This window comes from Benincasa hispida, chromosome 3, assembly GCF_009727055.1.
Source record: "Benincasa hispida cultivar B227 chromosome 3, ASM972705v1, whole genome shotgun sequence".
NCBI classification, from domain to species: Eukaryota; Viridiplantae; Streptophyta; class Magnoliopsida; order Cucurbitales; family Cucurbitaceae; genus Benincasa; species Benincasa hispida.
This window is the reverse complement of record NC_052351.1, coordinates 16,538,484-16,561,041: the sequence shown is the minus strand read 5'-3', so window position 1 is coordinate 16,561,041 and position 22,558 is coordinate 16,538,484. Positions and strand designations below refer to the sequence as shown.

At 29.5% G+C, this 22,558-nt stretch overlaps 1 protein-coding gene across 2 annotated transcripts; it reads left to right on the top strand.

Moving 5' to 3' along the window:
* Positions 1-16,831: 16,831 nt before the first annotated feature.
* On the top strand, positions 16,832-20,481 carry LOC120072934 (NAC domain-containing protein 37). Of its 2 annotated transcripts, none has more exons than XM_039025468.1 (4): positions 16,832-16,935; positions 18,128-18,333; positions 18,438-18,709; positions 19,666-20,481. In XM_039025468.1, the coding sequence occupies exons 2-4, from the start codon at positions 18,165-18,167 to the stop codon at positions 20,326-20,328; spliced, it is 1,104 nt and encodes a 367-aa protein (XP_038881396.1). In that variant the 5' UTR covers positions 16,832-16,935; positions 18,128-18,164; the 3' UTR covers positions 20,329-20,481. The 2 variants fall into 2 exon arrangements, with proteins under 2 accessions (XP_038881396.1, XP_038881397.1); XM_039025469.1 differs by having other exon boundaries at positions 16,836-16,935; positions 18,058-18,333.
* The last annotated feature ends 2,077 nt before the right edge of the window (positions 20,482-22,558 follow it).

Here is a 22,558-nt window from a genome sequence, read left to right as displayed (position 1 = left end):
AAGTAGTTTAAATTTTATTAGATATTATTTTTAGTTTTTTAGTTTTTTTTTAAAATACACTATAATCATAGGGAGTTGATAAATTGTCAATTTGTAGATTTTAAAAAGTAGTTGATTTAGTCATTTGGCCATTTTCCCAAACTAAAATAGTTCTGGTCATTTTTTAAAACATCATCCTATTTTAACCATTTATCCAGCCGACCCTTTTATCATTCCACATAGGGGTTTCTATATATATAGCCTTAATTCTAGACCCATACTACACTTTTATCTTTAACATTTAATTTATTTAAAAAATAGGCCAATAGAATACAAATTTTCACTAAAGTTAGTGTATATTTACCATTTAAGGCTCATCCATGTATTTTTACAAAGCAAAATATATATATTTGATTCTCTCTTCCCCATGCACAATTTTAGGGCTTCACACCCATTGATATTACTTTTTGAAAAAGAAAAATATGTTGGAATCTTCTTCCTCCTCCCCCATCCCTATTCTTTCTTCCTCCTCCTCCCTCCTACCTATTCTTTCTTCTTCCTCCTCCCTCTTTTTTTCTTCTTCCTGATAGTGTGGTTACAAACAGACGGCTAGGACGACCTCGCGCAAGGCAAAACTTCTGGCGTCAGGTATAAGCAAATCTGGCGCGGGCTCAAGCAGATGACGACGTGGTAGCAAACAGATGGCATGAGACAGCATGGTGCGGGGTGAAGCTTCCGGCACCGGGCACGAGCAAATCTAGCACGAACTTGGGCAGATCTAGTCCAAGGCGGCGTGGGCTCGAGAAACGGACGATGTGAGATGATGTGGCGAAGTTTCTGGCACCGGACGCGAGCAGATCCAGTCGAAGGCGGGGTTTTGGAGGAGATGAAGATGGGGAGAAGAAGAGATGAAGATGATGAGAGTTGTTGGACATACAAAACAAGAATAAATGTGTATATAATATATACTGTGATATATATAGTCGTTTATTTAATATAAACGCTGATGGTTTTTGTATTTAGATTTCTTGCTTTGTGATATATACACTTATATATATGTTATATGTTGAACATCAAGTCCATCTGTGATTTATATACTCTTGTAGATATTTTTGTTGATTTTCGACTACTTTGAATTTATGATATATGATATATACACACTTATATATATGTTTTGAAATTTATATTCTAGGGTATATTTAAAAATAATCATGAATATTTGAGTAGATATCAAATATATTTACCAGTATAACGATGATTTATGTCAAGAATTTAATCAATCTCTAATTCATATACTGTGGTATATTTCATATATTTGTTAGAATATTATCAAATACTTAACAAAATGTTCTGAGGTATATTTTAAATAATCATGAATCCGGAAAAAAACAAAATGTGAAACCAACGAAAATAGAAAATAAAATTTCATTAAATATATTTTCTCTCTCCAATTAAATTAAATAAAGGGAAAAATCTCAACAAATAAACGAATTTTCTCTCTTCATACTAAATATAGTTTCTATCATTACGAAAGCTTCGTAAATAGGGAAATATATATAAAAATCAGGAATAAAAATAACAAAAAAGGGTAAATTTATCCAAAAATAATATTAAAAGCCTTTATTTAAAAAACTCAAATTTAAAGACATTTTTTAATATAAGGCCTAAGCAGGATGTTTTAGGTAAAAATCCCTTCCACATATATCAGAACTACACAACTGGAACTTTTGGGCTTTCATTTGGGCGGCCCAATTAAAATGATAGAAGGCAAAATTGGGCTCATATCTACATGCCCACAACTTCTACTCTTTGAGCCCTCTATTTTGAGTAATTTGATTTGATTGCATGAAAATGCATTATAAATAAAAGAAAGAAAAAAAACACACATAAATTAGGCTTTCCTTTTCCCCCAAGAAGAATAAAAAAAAAAAAATGAAAACAAATAAAATATATTTGAAAAATGATTTCAAACTAAGCATCCAAAAGACCCCTTTTCTTTCTCTCCATTAATAGATTTTTTGGTGCTTTGGGTTTCTCTTGAAGTTGAAGCTGTCTGGAAAAAGAGGGGAAAAAAGGGAGATAATGAAAGTGGAGAACGGACTTTAAGAAAGATTTAAGAGTACTTTGAGGCCTTTTTAACTTTCTTTCCATTATCCAAACAAACAAATTAAAGTACCATTAACCTTTTTTTCTTAACTCTTGTAAGTTTCACTATATATATATAAAAAAATAAATAAAAGAAGGAATTTAAATGTGTAAAATATTATATCCATTATCCAATTATGAGGAGGTTGATGAGGTGTGATGTGAAGGTGGAAATATGCTTCGCTTCTAATTCATTTTGATTAACATTTTTTAAAAAAAAAATGTTCCTCATCTCCAAATTCCAACCATGCTTTAATTTGCTTTCATCATTCTATTTTATTATTATTATTTTTTTAAAAATAATATTCTATCGATCCATTTATCTTCTTTAACTTATTGGTTGTTTAACTATGGTTGGTTCGTCTCTAGTTTTGTTATAATAGAGAATTGAGGATTTCTTCTTTATTTGCCAAAAAAAAAAAGGTTAATTTTGAGAAAGGCTCTATTGTGGCAAATCTAGCTTGTTTAACAAAAAAGAACCAATGTGGGGTCTTTTTGTTAGTTGCATTTAAAGTTTTACATTGATTAAATTGAAATAATCATGAATTTATGAGTAAACATTTTATTTATATTGGTATAAGACTTATATTGGGGAGTGATTTTTTAAATGTTTTAAATCACTTTTTTTTTTCCCTTTATAGTCCGAATTACTTCAAAAATATGTTTTTAACCATTTAAAATCATTATTTAATGTTTAATTTTCATACCAATAAAATTTATTTCGAATTGTTAAAAATATATTTTGGATTGATATTTTGACAAACTTAATATAAATGCTTTTAAACCTTTCAAAATCAATTTCAAACGTGGATTGAAAACCTATTGCATATTAGAGGTTTATTTTGAAATGATCCAAATCATTTCTATTATGTTTAAAACCACTCATAGATGTACTTTTAAATATTTAGAATTGATTTTATGGAATGAGAAATGTCGTCTAGAAGTATGAAATAGATTATGAAGTTAATTTTGAAAGATTAACTTAAGCATATTCTAGTGTAATTTTAAACATAATTATCAATGTGACTTGAAACATTTAAAAAATAACTCACAAAACATGTTTTTAGTCCTAATTTAACCAAGGCATGAACAATGCAAAATAGACATTATATGTAGCTTGAAAGTGAACTTGAATCGATGTGTTCCACATTAGGCTGCAGCGTGAGTTGGAACGAATGGTTTGTTTTTGGAGGAAAGATAGATTTCACAAAACTTGTTAGGCTGTATCACTTTTTATTTCGTTAAATTTCATCACAAATTTAGATTTTTTTTTTTTTAAAGAAATAATATGTCACACCCTATCCAGGTTATCCTCTTAACCTAAAAAGAGATGTGAAGATGCTAAACATCACTTTTATAGGGAGCGATGACAGTGGCGGAATATGAGAAAAAGTATACAAAACTATCCAAATATGCAATCTCAGCAATTGAAGATGAGAGGGACAGGTGCAAAAGATTTGAAGATGGTTTGAAGGAGGAGATTTGTACGCCAAGTACTGCTGGTGCTAAATGGAATGATTTTGCCAAATTAGTTGAAACTGCCTTAAGGGTTGAGAAAAGTCTATCTGAGAAGACAAAGAAAGAAGTTGTAAGAAACGTTTGTGCAGCTACCTCTTTGAGCCAACTGCATGATAGATCCGGTAAAAGGTATATTCCTAGGGTTTTGAACAAAGGAAGTTTTAAACCAAGATATAGTGGTTCTTCCAACATTAGATCTAGCAGAAAATGAGGATTCCAATCTTTTAATAGTTCAAGACGACCATCAAAGTCCGCAAGAGGTTTACAATCACAGGTTATATCACCTAGTGGTGTTTTAGTAGGAGTTGATAAGAGAACTTGGTATGCGGAGTGTGGCAGGTCATTATGGTCCATGCTTTGGAGAAAGTGTCTAGATTTAAATACAGAGATAGAGAAAGGATGTTAAATATTACTAAAGAAGGTGATGTTTAACATCTTTACATCTCTTTTTAAATTAAGATGGTAATCTAGAAGGGATGGTAGAGAATACTTAGAAAAACAACACAAATTTTGATAACTATTAAAGTTTTAACATTTAAACTTATATAAAGTTTAAAATAGCAAAGGCAAAACCAAAATGCAGCCCATTTAAAAATTTGTATAGTGTCCAAAGCCACCTCAGAGATTTATAGTGTTTAAACTTTTCAATTTTTATTGTACCAAATAAAATTAAATAAAATGTATAATTCTTATCTTTTCCTCTTCTTTTTAAAAATATTTGTTTTCATAATCACTCTCATAGTATTTGTGACTGTATAATTTCCTTACAGCTAATAATATAATAATTGTCCTAATAATTAGTATGAAAGTCAATTTCATATACTTAAACCAATAACATTCTATAAGACAGTAATTTTTATGGTGTTACTTAACTATATTATATAAAGTCTTTTAATTAAAAGCAAACAATAAAAGTTTATTTTTTTTTTTATTTTTTTTTTAAAATAAAATTATGTTGTTGACAATTGACTGGTGGGGTAGAATTTTGTTAATTGGTCTATATCATATTATTTAAAGACTAGATCCAATAATCTTGATGATGGGTCAGTAGTTATGATTAAATGCAATTAATTTAAGAAATTGTACTTTTTAAGAGTGGTAATGAGGTAAATGAATGTGACCCAAAACATTCCAAATGGCCTTATTAATATTTAACATGTGGTTTTCTATCTATCCCTTTTTTTTTAATTTATTTTGTCTCGCTCTCAATTATTTTAATCTTTCTTATTTTATAATATCTTTTTTATCTGCTAATATGAGCATAATTTATCGATTAGAAGTTAAAGGTTCTAATTCCTCTATTCCGCTCATTGTTGATGTTTTTTTAATTAAAAAAAACCACTATATACCTTCATTGTATGCTACTTAATATTTCTTTCTCAAACAATAAATAATTCAAGGTTTTATTATTACATATGGGTAAGAATGTAAAGTTGGAGTTTTGGGTTGCTATTGCAATCTTTGAATATTTTTTTTTCTTTTTGAGGGAAAGTCTTTGAATATCTTAATTTTGAATAATTTACTTCAGAAAATTTATAAAATTATAGCAATAAAACTCAATCATTATAATTTGATTAATTATTCGGTGCACTCTGTGATCCTTCTTACCTTATGAATATCATTAAAAAAAAAAAAAAAAATTGTAACCCCAAAGGCTATATTCGCCCTACTCTCTTATTACAAAGCAACCTTTTATTTTTGTTGGGCTTATTCAATTTTCTTTGAAAAGTTGAATATGAAAATGAAACTTTAGAGTTTAGAGAGTAAATATAGAGTTTAGAAAAAAAGTATATAATTTATATTTTTTATTCTTATTTACTTGGGTGAATGTTAAAAATAATGGATGATAAAAATTTACATGACACGTGTTTAATGATCTTTTTGCATTGTTTTAAAAAAATATTTCATTAATTGAAAAAATACGTACGCAAGGAATATACAGAAAAAAAAGAGGGGGGCATAAAAAATTGGACAATGGAAGTTTCGGATTCATTATCTAAAGTTTATGATACTTGTAGAAAAATAAACTTCTCTTAATCATGCAAATATAAAATGGTAAAATATTGGAAATTGATCAATTGAAATTGTAACTAATTTTTTTAAGGCATAAAATGAAATGTGTCCGTGTAAAAGAGTCTGAAAAAAGAGGTATAAACAACGCAAAGACAATAATGCCACAGTTGACCGAACATAATCCAACACAAACAATAAGAAGCCACTCACAAAATAATGTCCGAAATACAAAGTTTGTCTTTTAATACACACAAAAAATGTATATATTATTTGACATTTGAATTTATTCTCCTTATGATCATTGTACCCATCACAATTTGTCACATAATTAAAATCAAGAACATAGGAACATGTCTGTGTGCAAGACAACCAACAGGGAATATACATTTTTTCCTTTTAATTTGGATGACCAAATAACAAATAACAAAGTCAATAGGAACAAACGCGGTTGTCATCAATTTGAATATGACCCTCCACTTTCACAAAAAAATTAAAATAAAATAAAAAAAACAAAAAACAAAAGAAGGACTTCCAAGAAAATGAGCCTAAAAATTGGAGCAGAAACAAACAAAACAAATTCAAGTCCTCCATTTTCAATTAAACCACAAAAACTCAAATCTTTGTTTGTATTATTATATGAATCTGTGTGGTAGAAGCTTCTCCAAGATCACTCTTGTCCCCATCACCACCATCCATTATAATACCCCCTCCTCTCACAACTATGAGTTTTAGATTTTTTTTTTTTTAAATGAAGCTTTAAGCTGTGGAGTATAGCTCAATTAATATAAAATCTAATATTATTGTCTTTGAAGTCAGTAATTTTTTTTTTCTGAAAAATATACAAATGTAGATTAATAAGTACACCGAAATATTTCAACTAAATTATCACATCCTTAGCACCCTCATCATTTTACAATCCCATTCTCATTAATATCCATTAAGTACATAGGACAAAATTAATGTTAAAACAAAACAGATAGGGGGCTAGAGAGAAGCTCGTCATAATAAAAAAGGAAAGCAAAGATTACATAAAAACCAATAGATTAAGGGTCCGTTTGGATTGATTTGAGAAAAAAATGTTTTTCAAAAAATTCATTTTTATTTAAACACCTTTGATGAAAATGGATTAAAATACACTTGAAAAATTATTTTGAGTGGTTGTCAAACACTCTAATTTTTTCTAAAATGATTTATTTTTTAATTTAAACACTTGAAAATGTATTCTAAATACATCCTAAGAGAGAAGGTGGTTGGGCTGTAATCTTTTGAAAAGCTTTGATCGATGAGATCAATATTCGGCTAAATAGCAAATGCTTTCCCAAATTTTGATTGTACTGATTGATGAATTGTTGAAGGTGCGATTGTTCTTTTCTAATCAAATGGATCAACAAATGACAATGAAGTAGTTGAAGAGAAGTTAGGTAGTAATTTTTATGCTTCGTCTAATAACTGTTTTTGTTAATTAGTTTTTATTTTTAGAATTTTGGTTATGAATTCAAATGAATGTTTTCTAACAATTTTGTGGGTGCTAAAAGACCATCCTATAGGAAAGTAGCCAATATTGTATCCAACTTAGTCCAACTTAGGACATTGTAGGAATTATGTCTTATTCATGCTTTGTACTGTTCCCCTTTCATTTTCCTTTCCCTTTGGTTGTCTTCCAAATATTTTTTTAAAAAAAAATGGAAAAAATTCTTTGGTGGTCTCTATATTTGAAGGTAGCTGTATTCAATGAGAAAAATATTATTAGACAAATAATTAAGAAAAATTTCCCCATTCTCACATGCGTCCAAATATTCGAATAATTTATCATTTGAAACAATCATCAATAATAACCATAATATCAAAAATGTTTGAAAAAACTATTGATTTACATGATTTATTGGGATCCATCACTGCTTGGTCTTCTGATCTTTGAAATTTTGTGTTGTATATAAATATATATTAGAGACGGCTAATAACATGATGATTAATCATCACCTCATAGAAATGAAATGAAAAAACTTAATAGTACAATTAAAAATAATTATAAAAAGATTATTTTCACTAATATATCTACGGGAAAAGGTATGCAGCTGGTACCAAGTTGAAAATAAAACATCATCAAATGGGTCAAAACAATGTTGTTGTGTTGTGTCTTTTGTGGATCATGTGTGTCATTTTTTGAAATAAAAGAAATGCTAGGGGCCTAGGGAAGAAAAATTAGAAAAGAGAGGAGAAAGAGTAGTAATGTTTTCTTTTTTTTTTTTCTTTTTTCTTTTTTTAAATGGGAAAAATAAAATAATGGTTAGAGATTTTTAGTACACACCAACATGGAAGGCAATCATAGTTGATGTCTCTCCAAAGAGTCTTCCATTTCACACCTCACAATATAAAAGAAAGTTGGAGCAAAGAGAGTGAAGTTGAAGGGTTTGGGTTGAGAATATATATTTCTCAAATTGATGGCTTCAATCTTTTTTCTTCCTCTTTTCTTTTCTCCAAGGGGTCTCATTTATCAATCGTAATGGTAAAATTATAAATATGATCCTTGATTTGTGTTAATTTCATCCCTAAAATTTTCGAAAAGAATCTAATAACAACTTCTAATTTTATATCTAATACATCTAAAAAATTTTGTGCTTTCATTTTTTGGTTGCATAAGTTTTCAATCTATAATTATATATATAATAATATGCTCTTGACTTGTATCTATATTAGATATTTTTAAAAATAAATTGACCTATTAGGGCCATACAAGATATATAATTCAATTTTTTTTTAATAGATAAGTTAATTTTGATAAACCTAGTTAAAATATTCGAGTGTACCTATTGATCCTTTTTTTCCATAAGTATCCTTTTTTTAAAAAAATTAAAAATTTGAAACTTGTTACGAAATCGACAATTAAATAACACAAAAAGGAACGTAGAGATAGAGAAGATCGACACACAGATATACGTGGTTCACTAATAGTATGTTAGCTACGTCCACAGGCAGAGGGAGAACAATATTATTAAAGAGAATGTTTTCAGAAAATACATAAAAAAAATGGCGCCTCTAGGGTGAAAGAGTTTAAAAAAGCATTACTTTAAAACCCAGGGTCAAAATCGTAAATAAAAAAAAAAAAAAAAACGGCGAGACCCCCGTACTTGGTTGTTCGAAGCGCCAGTAAACAGATTCAAGGCGTTTCAACAAAACTATAAGAAATTTTCAAAATTAAATTTTTATAGTACAATTATAAGATTGAATAGGATATTCAAACTTTCGTCAATTGAGCTATGCTAATATTCATTTTTGGTAATATGTTAGGTGAAAAAATTGAACATCTGACTTTGAGTTGATAGTATAAACATTATGTTAATTAAACTATGCTCATGTTGACTAAAATTGAAGAAAAATTATTAGACATAAAATTTAAAAAGATTAATAATATGGGATAGTTTAGAGAGAGGGACAACGAATAAACTTAAAAGGGGTTAAAGTGTAATTTTTGGAGGGGGGGAGAGAAGTTTGGAAGGTTGTCGATGTCAAAAAGGGGTAATTAAGATCCTTGAATAGGTCCCCCATGGATATGGATCTCTCCTTTTGATCCTTACGCAAACTCTATTTATTTCTCCACTTTTATTTTATTTCCGTTTTTATTTATTTTATTTTTATTCATTGAGAAGAAATTTAGAGAAGAAAATGGAATTTTAGAGGTTGAGTTTTTGGTAGGAACCCATTTTGGTCGTTGTGGGGTCTGAGGGAGAAGGGTTTAATGATGCGGTCCGCCGCATGATTGGATCCGCAGCCGACCACCACCACCGCCGTCCTACGTGGACAAAACCCAATCTATTATCACCGGCGGCACCGCTCCTCACGGCTGAGGTGGGCGGCGTTTCCACCAATTCAGCTCATTTTCTTCACCCGGCGGCCGACTCAACCAAATATTCCTCGTTTTAGTGCTCCGACCACCATTTCCAACTTTATCGCCTTAATTTCAGCTCCAAGTTTTCTCCTTTATTTCCCTATTCGACCTTCAAATTACAAATTAGTTTACAGAATTCACTTCACTGCGTCATAAATAAAATATATTTATCACATAAATATCTCCATACTATTTTTTTTTTCTCTTTTAAGTTTTTGAAAATTTACTACTAAGGTTAATTAATGAGTTGGGTTTCTTGACCATTTATTTTAAAAAAAATAAAATACCTTTTTGATCCATAGATTTTGGATTTAGTTTCTATTTAGTTTCTAGGTATCAAAATGTACATATTTAATTCTTTAAGGTTTGAGTTGGGTTTTAATTTAGTTCTTAGATTTCAAAATGCTACAATTTTACCATTCACATTTGAGTTTTGCTTTAATTTGGTCTCTATGTCTCGAGGTTTATACTTTTAATCTCAATTTTTTTTACTAAGTACTCATTTTTCGTCTTTTGGAGTTAGTTTATCTTAATAAATTAATAATCATTAAAAGAATTATAATTAATTATATTTTCACTGTTTTTATCATTTTAAAATTAAATTTAAAATTTCACTTCTAATAATTTTTAATTAATTAATAAAAATTGACATAGCACAGAAAGAAAATAGGGAAATTCTTATAAATGGAAAAATCTAAAGAAAACACTTTATAGTAAAAAATTCCAAAAGTGCTGTTTTTAAATATATATATATTTTTTATATTTAGAAAGACCCCTTGAAAGTAAGTATTTAATAAAAAATGGAGGTTAAAAATGTAAAATCTTGAAATCCATAGATCAAATCAAAACAAAACTCAAATGTAAAAGGTAAAATTGTAATATTTTGAAACTTAGGGACTAAATTGAAACAAAACTCAAAATTCAAACACTAAATGTGTAATATTTTAAAACATAGGGACCAATAGAAACTAGAGCCAAAACCTAAGAACCAAAAAGGTAACATTCTTAAAAAAAAACATTTCAATGGAAGCTCAATCCATAGAAGTTCATATTTGTACAAAAGCATTTTAAAATGTGATTAATTGACCCAAATTTTTGCTTTTTAAGGTGAAAAATACTATTTTAATTTATATAATTTGAGACTCATATCTAAAGTTAGTATTTATCTTAATAAATTTTACATTTTTTTAAGCGTACAATAGAGTGAGTGATACGAAATATAAACATCTTGATTGCTAACACATATTGTATGTTAACTAAACTACGTTCGTTTTGACAATAAATTTTAAACATAGTCTTTATTGTTAGTTTGAAGTTAAACTTTATCAAATTTAATAATATAAACATTTTAGTTTATGGAGAGAAAACTAATAGATATAATTTTTCTTAAAAAAAAAATTAACCATAAACTTATATACCGAGTGGGGTATATATACAACCCTCGGATTCAATGGTTAGGTTCGACTTTGATCTCATTGGACACCCAATGAAAAGTTGACATTCAATTACGAAGTGGGCATATATATGAACTAATTTTAAATTTGTTAAAATTATGATTGGACATGGTAATCTTATTAAGGATTTAAGTTAAACTTCCATAAATCTTAGCATTAGATTTCTTTATTATGAATTTGTCACACTCGTATTAAATTAAAATGTAGGTGCCAGTAAGTATTTCTTAATGTGGAAATAATATACATTCTTGTAATCCATTATTTCAATCCATAAACATACCTAGGAAGGGTAATATATATTTAAACAAACCCAAAAGTTTGAAAATGAAACTACTCAATTGGCAAAGAAAGACAAAATATAAAAGATAATTGATGAAGAAATCGGATTAATTATAATAATAATCCTCTTCCATTTGAAAAAATTATTGTGTAGAGAGAAATAGAAGAAATTGATTGGTAAGACGGTTGTCACACTTGAAAAGGCATAGTTGGTTAATTAACAAAGTGATGAAAAATGATGATTTTAATGGTGGGAGAAAGAGTCAATTCTTTGGCGGAAAGGCATATAGTGAACAAATTAAGTTTTTTTTTTTTTTTTAATAAAGTTATATTTCTTCAATTAGATATAAATCCAATAAATATAATATAATATAATATATATTAGAAAGGGGAGGAAAAGGGGAGAGATAGAGAAGAGAGAGAGAGAGAGAGGAGCCATGACCATGCCGACCCCTTGATAAATCCTTGTCCTGATAGCAACTGACGTTGATAACTTAGCATTATTTATAATCAGATCATAAAACGACATGTCGGATATTCCCCACTGCCCTTTTCTTTTAATCTCTTTGCTCATAAAAATTAGAATAAAAATGTTTTTTATTTCTTTAACCCACGCAAAGGACCACTGCCCTTAATTCAAGGGTATTACTTACGGGACAATTGCTCTACACTGTTCCTACACACAACAAAATCTCCTAACAAATCTCTCCAACTAGATGAATTTTATAATATCATCGTTTTAATATTCAAAATGTATTTACTTTGTTTAGGGATTTTGATTTACCCATTAGGAAGAGAGATTTTGGTGTGTGTTCACTCTTGGGAAGCCAAAATTTTGTATTATTTATGGTTTTTACATCCATTTTGAGTTGAATAGCCAATAGTTTAATTAATTTTAAAAGTATATCTTATTGACATAGGCCTTTCGAGTTTCTAGCTTGAAAGAAATAAGGACATTCCAAGATGCTTACAAAGTCCCTATATATTTGTGGGAGGATATTATATATTTGGTTGTTTTATGGAGCACTAAATCCTCTCTTTATAAAGATTATGATTTATCTATTATCGCGCTCAATTGGAAGGTTTTCTTATAGCCTTTCCCTATTTGTTTCTTTGATATCAACCTTAATCCAGCTTTGATGTTCTTTGTATTTTCCACTTTTGATCAATGAAGCACTTTTAGATGAGGGGTATGATGAGGACGCTATAGGTGTATCAACCTAATTAAGATGCCTGGGTGCCTCTATTAATCTCACTATCTTAGTATCTTGTTCAAAAAAGTAATGAAGTCATGTATTAAAGAAACGTGGATATTTTTTTCTTTTAGAGTTTAGAAGATTTGAATGTTCGATCTCTAAGTGACACGTGTCTTAACTAATTGGACTATGTTCAAATGGTCAATAAGAAATTCTTTGTTTTCTTAGAAAAATACTAAAAAAACCAAGAGATTAGTAGATACATCAGAATGTCTTAACTAATTGACACATTCTTAACATCCTCATCATGTTCTGAATCAATAATACTTATCAAAATCAAAAGTATAAATAAGAGGTGCCCGAATAAAGCTCATAAGATAGAGGGTTAGGAGAGAAGCCCAAAACAAAAGGAAGAACAATAATGAAATATTACAAGAAAGCATAGACATTGAGAGCAATAGTATTTGGAGTGTAGTTTTTGAAGAACTTTGATTTGTAAGTCTAGAGACCAATTAGTAGACGTGTGTTCTTCCATATTTGAATGATATTGCATGAGCGATCATTAAAGGTTTGGTTATTTCTTTTGATCCATATAGACCAACTAATAGTGATGGAGATATTGAAAAAGATACCATTTCTTTGAGAACATTGTTTCAAAAAGTAAAGATCCATATAACTTATAAAGATAAAATGAATAAATATTTTAACTAAATTTTTATTTTTATTTTTTACTTTTGACATTGATATTTCTAAGAAGTTTAATCATTTATAATTCTTTTATATTAATATTTTTATTTTTCATGAAGATAACTATAAAATAAGGTATCTCATAACAATTTATCATTCATAAATTCTCTTCTTTTATTGAAGAGACATGAAAATTTAAATGATGATTATGAACTTTTGTCCTTTAAATTTTTTTTTTAATAGAAAAGAAGGATTTATAATTTTCGAACAAAAGTTACAAAAAGTAAAAAGTCATAAATTCCATGTCACTTTTAATTTGTTATTTTTATATATAATTTATGAACCAAAAATTTAAAAATTTTATCTGCCAAATATTAGAAACAGAAGAGGAAAAAAAATATAATCGGAATTTTTATATTTCTTAAAATTTTAATTGAATCTCTTTCCTACAAAATAGAAACAAGAAATTAAATTAAAAAAAAAGGATTAGATTAGCCTAAAATAAAGGAATAATTACACAACAAAAATAGAGCGGACAGACAGGACTGATTCCCGTCCGTGGGGTTCCGATTGGCCAAATGAAATAAATATATATTGACCCAATTTTTTTTTTATTTTTTCGATTTTTTCCTTTTCGTTTGCTTTGTTTATGTGCTACGTAAAGTAAAAACCCGTTCCACCAACCATTGACTGACACGTTGCCCTCACTACACTCCTCAACGTACTCGTTTAACTTTTTTTTTTTCCCATTTATTTCTTTTCCTTATTAGACAAATGTTTCTTTCTTCTCCAAAATACTTGTCGAGAAATCATTTGCTGGCCGGAATTCTACCACCCTTCAATTTACCAAAATACCCTCGGCGCGATTCCATTGACTACTGCTTTGTACGTTACATCCACAACCGTTCGAGTGACGATGTCTGTCTACATCAAACTCCAAAAAGCCATGTCAGCCGTTAGTCACCGCCAGTCAGCGTCCAGCGTGGACGGTCGGCTATTGGCGGTATTACGTGGCATTCGTTTTATGCCAACGTTGTTGGTTTTTTTTCTTTCTTTTTTCTTCAAAATTTTGATGTATGGATATTAATTATTTTTGTATATTGATTTATCGCGATTATCTAAATTTATTGACTCAAACAAATGGTATTTTATTTAAATTCTGGGGAAATAAAATTGGAATAGATTTTTTTTTTATAGAAAATTGATGTGTACTTTTTAAATTCTAATCATCACAGTGGTATATCACCACAAGGGGATTATATATAAATATATTTATATATAGGGGGTTCACATGTGTTCTGAAATTTATTTGAACTTTTTTCCTCAAAAAAAGCTTCTTGTTTTTCTTAGTCTTAAAGGTTGTTTCGAAAGATATTTTATTTTTATATTAATTTAAACAATTTTTTATATGAAAAAGATATAATTAACATTAGTGACTGTTTGGGTCCAAATATTTCTCAGTAGTCAAAACAAACAAAATATTTGTTTTTTGTTTAATTTTCTATAATTTTTGTCCAAATCTATTCTTAAATATAACGATTCTAAATAAATTATTCTGATTTTTCTTAGCAAACCTAAGCTTAGTTGATCAAGTGAGCATGCATTAATATCTTTAGTTTTTTGTTTGTATCAATTTTAACCTTAAACTTTTATAGATTTCAATCTATATTCTTCATTAAATTTTATTTGGATAAGATTTATAAGTGAATCAATTAAAACAAGTCAATCTAGACTTAATTTTGGATTTCTTTCAAAAATCTCCCATGCATTAAATCTAATAGTGTAGTTTGTTAACTAATCTAACGTTTGAAGAAATCTATATACATGTTAAAAATGATGCATGTACGATTTTTAAAAGTAATCAAATTAAATAGTATAAATTGATTCACTTATGAAAATTTAATATTTTAATTGAAATAATAAGTCTCACATGATGTTTTATTTATGCAATCTGAAGGATGGAGTAAACATTAATACATTTACAATTATTAATTCAAGGTTTAAATTGATTTTTTTTCAGAATTTTTATATATGTGAAAATAATTTAACATTTTCCTTATAAAAACAACAATTGATAATTATAGAAGAATTATAGAAATATTCGACAGATCACTAAACCATAGGAATAGAATAAAATATGATATGATAGTATTTTTTATTTTTTATTTTTTGTATTTAAAGAGTACATTCTCAAAAAAATTAAAGAATACCAACTATTAATTAAATTGATAATTTCTACGGCTAAAAATAGCTTAAATAATCAAAACAATGATATGTAATTAAATAATTTTTAAAATATACCAAATAACCTATTTGGAAAACAATATCAAGTGGAATACAACACATTATCGAAAACTAAAGAGTAATTTCCATTTATTTATTTGTAATTATAAAGGAATAATTGTGATGGATAAAAAGTAGCATTTAAATTGGCACCACCTTTTTTTAAAAAAAAAAAAAAAATTCTTTGAAAAATAGTTGAAAAACCAAGAAGATTTGTGTGACAACCAAAATAATGAGGACGGAAAGTAATCATCAATACAAAGAGAAAAACAAGAACCGAAGAATGTTAGTTTCTCTAGGCATACTTTTTAGTAAAGGAGCACATCAACGAACCAACAATTATCCAACATCAAAATGACATACTTTAAACTCATGCAACTTATACAACTATATACATTTCCAAAAACAAAATTCTCCTAATTATATTTATAAAGAAAATACCCTTAATTTTTTTTTTTTTATAAAAGATCTCTATTTCTCCAAAGCTGGAATATCACATTTGACTGGTCTTAGAAATTTCAAAATAATTACCTTGGACTAGATATTTATTAGAATGTTGGAACAAAATTAGGACCTAGAATGAGTAAGACATTGTCTAAGTCTTAATTTTCATGTTAGGTCATTAGGACATCCTTCTAAGTTCTAATTTTTGTTCCAAGTCCTAATTTTTTATCTAATATTTTAGTGGGATCTCTACTCCAAAGATAATTTTAAATTTTGAAATGGCTGTAAAAGATAAAAGGGTAATATACATATAGTAAAGAAAATTGATAATAGATTTATTGTACCATTTTTTCTTTTGATACACATGTTACCTTTATTTTTTAATTTTTCTTTTCTAGCATAATGGAGAGTACTTGTTTTGAGTATAACGGGGTATAGAAAATTTTGAACCATACACTTTTTAGTTACTAACACATTCATATGTTAATTGAGTTATGTTCGTTTTGGTCATCGTAGACACAATTAATACATGAAGTAGTGATCATTGATGGAAGAATGAATAATTTGAAGTAAAGAATTAGACAAAATTCGTAATCATAAAACGGAGATGAAATGTAAACGTCATGAAACAACTTTGAAGACCATAAATTTGTTGAGAAAAGAGAGTTGGGGGAAAACGAAACCTTATAGTCATATCGTAAACGACAATAGTAACAAAAATAATAATAATAAAAAAAAACGTACTTAACAACAAAAAGAAACTTCAAAACGGTTGGGCTTCCTTTCACATTTTTACCACCAAAAAACAAAACAACATAACATAAAATAATAATAATAATAATAATAATAANAGCCATCAAGCCATGCGCAAGACACTGACCCTACACACTACCCTATACCTCTCCTTTTATATTCTCTTTCTTTCCCCATTTCCTAATTACAATCCCTCCCCTTCTTCTCTTCACTTTCCTCAATTCCTCCTCCTGCCGCCACCGCCACCGCCACCGTCACCACCACCACCATCTCCGGCTGTATTTTTTTCTCCTCACAGGTATATAACAAATTTATACATATATATATATGAATTTTTAAATGTTTTTACCCTTTCTTGATTTGAGAGCATGTTATAGTTAATGATAGAAGTGGCAGAAACAAAGACATGGAGAGGAATTTGAGACAATTAGGTTTAAATTAGGGTTTGGTTTTTTCGAGGTTTCTGATCACAGGTTGTGCCTTCAAAATTCTCGACAACTAGACATTACCCATTTTCGAGTCAGACACAAACCCTTGTTCTTTTTTTTTTTTTTCCCCCCTTTTTTTGCCTTTTCACTTTCGAGAACCGCGTGCTAATATGTGATTACTGATCACGTCATCCTTACACCTAGTTTGTTTTTTTTTCTTTTTCCTTTTTTAAGTTCTAAAATACAATTAATGCCTTTCATTACATTATTAATTAATTCCAGACTCCAATGACTCTACTTTTCATGAGAGAGAGTGGAAATAAATTAAAAAAAAAAAAATTAATTTGAATTTTGATTTTGTTTATGGGTATAGCAATGGATGAGACCCCGTTCTCGAGTTATCATTCCCACCATTCCCCAACACAAGACAACATCATTAACATCAAAGAAAACCCTTTTCATTCTCCGTTTTATGTTTTTTCATTCGTACTTCTTTTAATCTATGATATATTATTTTATTTCTATAATTTTACAAATTTATTTAATATTTAGTGAATGGAAGGATGTAATAGTTGAAAATTTCCCAAAAATACCCCATCCCTCATCATTTCTTCATCCACTTTTTTTTTTCACCATCTTCCCCACAATTTTCTTTTTTTCCTTTTTCCCCCCCAAGAAAAAAAAATCATTGTCTCTGATATAATGGGTTTTGTTTATAACACGCGGTTTATTTTCCTCTAAGAGATTAAAATGGTGGGGTGTCTCGCTGCTCACCACCAAATGAACTTATCATTATCCTTCATTCCACGTGTCCTCACCTCATTCGTCAACTTCCTTGTTTTTCAAAATTTCCATATCAACCCCTACACACATATATATACACACATAAGTCGTTTGAACCTTTGTCTCTCTACTTGTTTTCTTCGATCCATTTTTTATGTTTTTTTTGGTCCTTTGATTAATTTATAATCATAAGGTGGTTTTGGTAATAGTGTAGAGATGATTGAGGTTACAGCATGCGGAGAGCATTAATGTTTGTTTATGGGGATGAATTTGATGCAGTAATTACCCACACAAAGAAACAGTTATAGTAGTAGAGATGATGGAGTCTATGGAGTCGTCGTGTGTTCCGCCGGGGTTTCGGTTTCATCCGACCGACGAAGAGCTCGTCGGATATTATCTAAGGAAGAAGGTAGCTTCACAAAAGATTGATCTTGATGTCATCAAAGATATAGATCTTTACAGGATTGAGCCATGGGATCTTCAAGGTAACATTTACTAATCAAAGTTTCCACCTTTTTGTTATTAGGGTTTCCTTTTTAAGAAACCCTAGATCTCTCTTTATCTAAGAATTACGTTTGTGATGGGGCAGAGAAATGTTGGATCGGTTATGAAGAGCAAAATGAGTGGTACTTCTTTAGTCATAAGGACAAGAAATATCCGACTGGGACGAGGACGAATCGAGCTACGTTGGCCGGATTCTGGAAGGCAACTGGAAGAGATAAAGCGGTTTACGACAAGAATAAGCTCATCGGAATGAGAAAAACCCTCGTCTTCTATCGAGGACGAGCCCCGAACGGTCAAAAGACAGATTGGATCATGCATGAGTACCGATTAGAATCTGATGAGAATAACCCTCCCCAGGCAAGCTCTTCTACTAAACCTAATTAAGAAGTTTATTACCCAAAGATCAATATAGAGTAATAAGATGACAAATTTTTCTTACATACAATTACAATCATGATGTTTATATAAGTACAGTATTGAAAACAAAAAGAAAGCTTTTTTTTTTTTTTTTTCCGTCTATATTTTCCAATCATTCATGCTAAGTAGACTTCAATGAGTCTTTGCCCCTCTCTCTCTTTTTCTTTTTGTAAGATGGAAAAAAGGGATTGGAAATGCAATTTTGATCAGTAGTAAAAATTATCTTTTGCACATCATTTTAACTTTATGTGGACAATATGATCAATATGTCAAATTAATTAACCTCATGATCAGTTGATCTTCATGAACATGAAGAACTTATGACTTTCACTGCTTTAATTTATGTTGAAAGATGACAAAAAAAAGAATAAGGAATTGGGACAACTTTTGCTTTTCATAATTAGTCCACTAGCTAAATGTACAGTTTTAACAAGAAGACTATTTTCCATAAAGATAATCCCCCACCAAAACTCCAAGTCAAAAGCTAATACTTACAAATACATATAATTGTTTTGTGTTTGAACTTATATTCTTTTCAATGCCATTTTAATCCTTCCTGTTTGTCAATAAAAGACAATTTCTCCCAATCCCTTTTCCTAGTTTTATCATCTTTTGACTTCCCCCCATCCCCCCCCCCCCACATACTTTCATCACTTTACCAAACACCCATAAAAGAGCCTCACCAAAGTTAATATAAAAAGTCTAAACCTTTACTTTATTTTACCCTTCTGGAACCGCTCATCTTCTTACCACTGTTTACTTCCCATCTTTCTTCTTTCTTTTATTCCCACAAAATCTCTTCTTTTCCCTATATCATAAACTTGTCAAAAAAAAAAAAAAAAAAAAAGAAATAAAATCTTATTAGGGATTTTGCTTATTTGGTTGAATTTTTTCAGGAAGAAGGATGGGTGGTCTGTAGGGCATTCAAGAAGCGAACCACGGGACAATCAAAGATGTCAGTTGTCGATCGGTGGGATTCGAGCTATTTCTACGACGAACCGAGTGGTCCGCTCGAGTTCATCTCAAGGCAAGCACCACCGCCACAAGGGTTGTTAGAGCATAATAATATCATGTGTAAGCAAGAGATGGAACAAGCTGAGAATGTGAAGTTCATACAATATAACGATCCATTTGTACAACTTCCACAGCTTGAGAGCCCATCTCTCCCATTAGTGAAGAGATCAAGCTCCATTTCTTTGGTGTCCGAATGCAATGAAGAAGAAGATCCGCCAACAAAAAGAAGGTACTATAATAATAATAATATCAACTCAAAGGTGACGGATTGGAGGGCACTTGACAAGTTTGTGGCTTCTCAATTGAGTCAAGGAGATGCATTTGAAGGAGAAGGAGATTCAAGATTTGGAGCACAAAATAGTAATAATAATAATAACAATAATATTATTATTAATAACAATAATAATAATAGTAATCATATAAATTCAGCAGACATGGCGATTTTATTGATGCAGAATAGAGGGGAAGATGAAGAGAACCTGTATAAAGGGTTCTTAAGTTCAAACTCAGAGTCTGAATTTGGAATTTGCATATTTGAGAAATGAAGAGATCATATTGAGGGATGATTATTTGGATAATATTTTTAATATGTGTTATTACGAGAGTTATTATATGGATCTTGGGATCATATCTCTATAATGTACTTTTGTAAGATATGGTTGTGAATGAGTGAAGATAAAAACTCTCTTTTCTCTCTCTTTCCTTATCTCTCTACTCAAAAACCAAATAAGGATATACAAATATTGATGCTTCATATATTTCTGAGATTTTTTTTTTTTTTTTTTTTTGTAAAAATACAATAATTAACGTGTGGGGTGGGAGAATCAAACCTCTGACCTCAAGTTTGATAGTACGAACACTATCCAATTGAGCTATACTCTTCTTAGTAAATTAATAATTTTTTACCAAAGAAAAAAAAACATAAAAGACATGAAATTATAATCCTACATAAACATAGAAACGCAAAACAGTAACTTTTTACTTCGAATCTAAAATAGTTAGGAGTGAATTCTATTTATGTTTTGAGTTGGTGTACTTTTGTTGAACAGTTAGATTAAAAGTTCGTAAGCATTTAATATTAACTAATACTTAACCGCTCAAAGTTTATTTAGTTAGTGCATGTCCTATAACTTTTTTTTTTTTTTTTTTTTTGAAAATAAAGTGCTCGAGGTAAATAGGATCAAGAGACACACCAGGACATCTCAACTTGATTGACACATCCTTAGCGTCTTCGAGATACCCAAATCAAAATGCATAATACATTTTGAATTTAAGAGAGTAACGCAATATTAATCCAGTCAACAACATAACTCAAATGGCTAATTAAAGATATGTACTTTATTCTTCTTATTTTTTTTTTTTTAAAATGATACTCTATAAAAGCTTAATTGATTGATGAGTAAACAAAGAGAGTAATTACAATGAGCTAGTAAGATCTAAAGAGAGACTAGAAGAAAATCTTCTAATTGAGGGAGATATATAGTAGAAGTGTAATAATTACAAAAAAACCTTAAATTTGGTACTCCAAAAATTAGTTGTTGTGGTGATTAGATCCTCCCATTAAAGTTGGTGATCTTTATAAAATTATTTAGAAGTCTGATTGTTGCATTCCAACCAAATGAACCAAACAGTCACACCAATATATGATATTACCGCATAGAACATGTTTAGATTTCTTGCGCAACAAGGACAAGAAGCTCAAAAGCTCATCCAAGTAGAGGATGAAAAACACAAAAGGTTGCAATCTTTTTTATTCCAAGATATGATGAGATGACTATGAATGTATCAACCTATTTAATATATTTGGGATGCAGCGATCTCTAGTGTCTTGTTAAAAAAAAGAAGAAAGAAAACAAAGGTTGCATTATTGATGAGAGATATCAAATAATTAGCCCAAATAGCTTTAGTAGATGAGCATTGCGGAAGAAAATGAGTCAATATTACATTCGAATTCTAGCAAAGTACACACCAATTGGATTTCAAATAAACAGTGAAATTATGTAGTCAAACTTTCTCAGCAGTATTGAAGTCTTGATGAAGAACCGTCACATGAAAAATTTTACTTTCTTAGGAAGAAAGGAAGACCAAGATTAAAACACTTAGAATAGTATTTGTTTTACATTGTTATGTTACTATTGATGTTTTTTTTAACAAGATACTAAAGATAGTGGAATTAAGAGGTGTACCAAGATATCTCAATTAGGTTTACACTTACTACCCTCATCAAAATATTATGTTTACTATTAATATTAAACATACTAATTGTTTTAAAATATAGTTAGTGATGTGTTTAAGACATCTACTCTTATCTTAAACTGGAGAGGGTTTAGAATACCACCCCAACCCACATTTGTTGTATTAAAAAACCCTCGAGTTACGTTACACTTGGAAAAAAAAAAAGTTTTACTAGTATGTTTTCTATCTTCCCACCCTAGTTAAATATATTTGGGTGATAATGAAAGCTACATTCATCCTCCCTTCACACAAAAATCTTTGTTCATATTCTCTCCAATAGCTACCATTTCTTTAAGTTTACAAACACATTTGCCATGGACGCAAAACCCTATCTTGTCTTGTTGGTTCTTTTTTTTAATTGTGGAAGTCAAAGACCATGCATTTTTCTGTTGGAAGGAGGAGGGAAAAGGAGAATAATGTGTAAAAAGGCTATGACTTTAAAGAGAGGAAGAGGCGTAGATGATTGAAATGGATATATGGATTTGGCGGTGTGTGTATGTGTTTTTGGTGGGCCAATTGCTTGTCTAGCGTGCTCTTTGC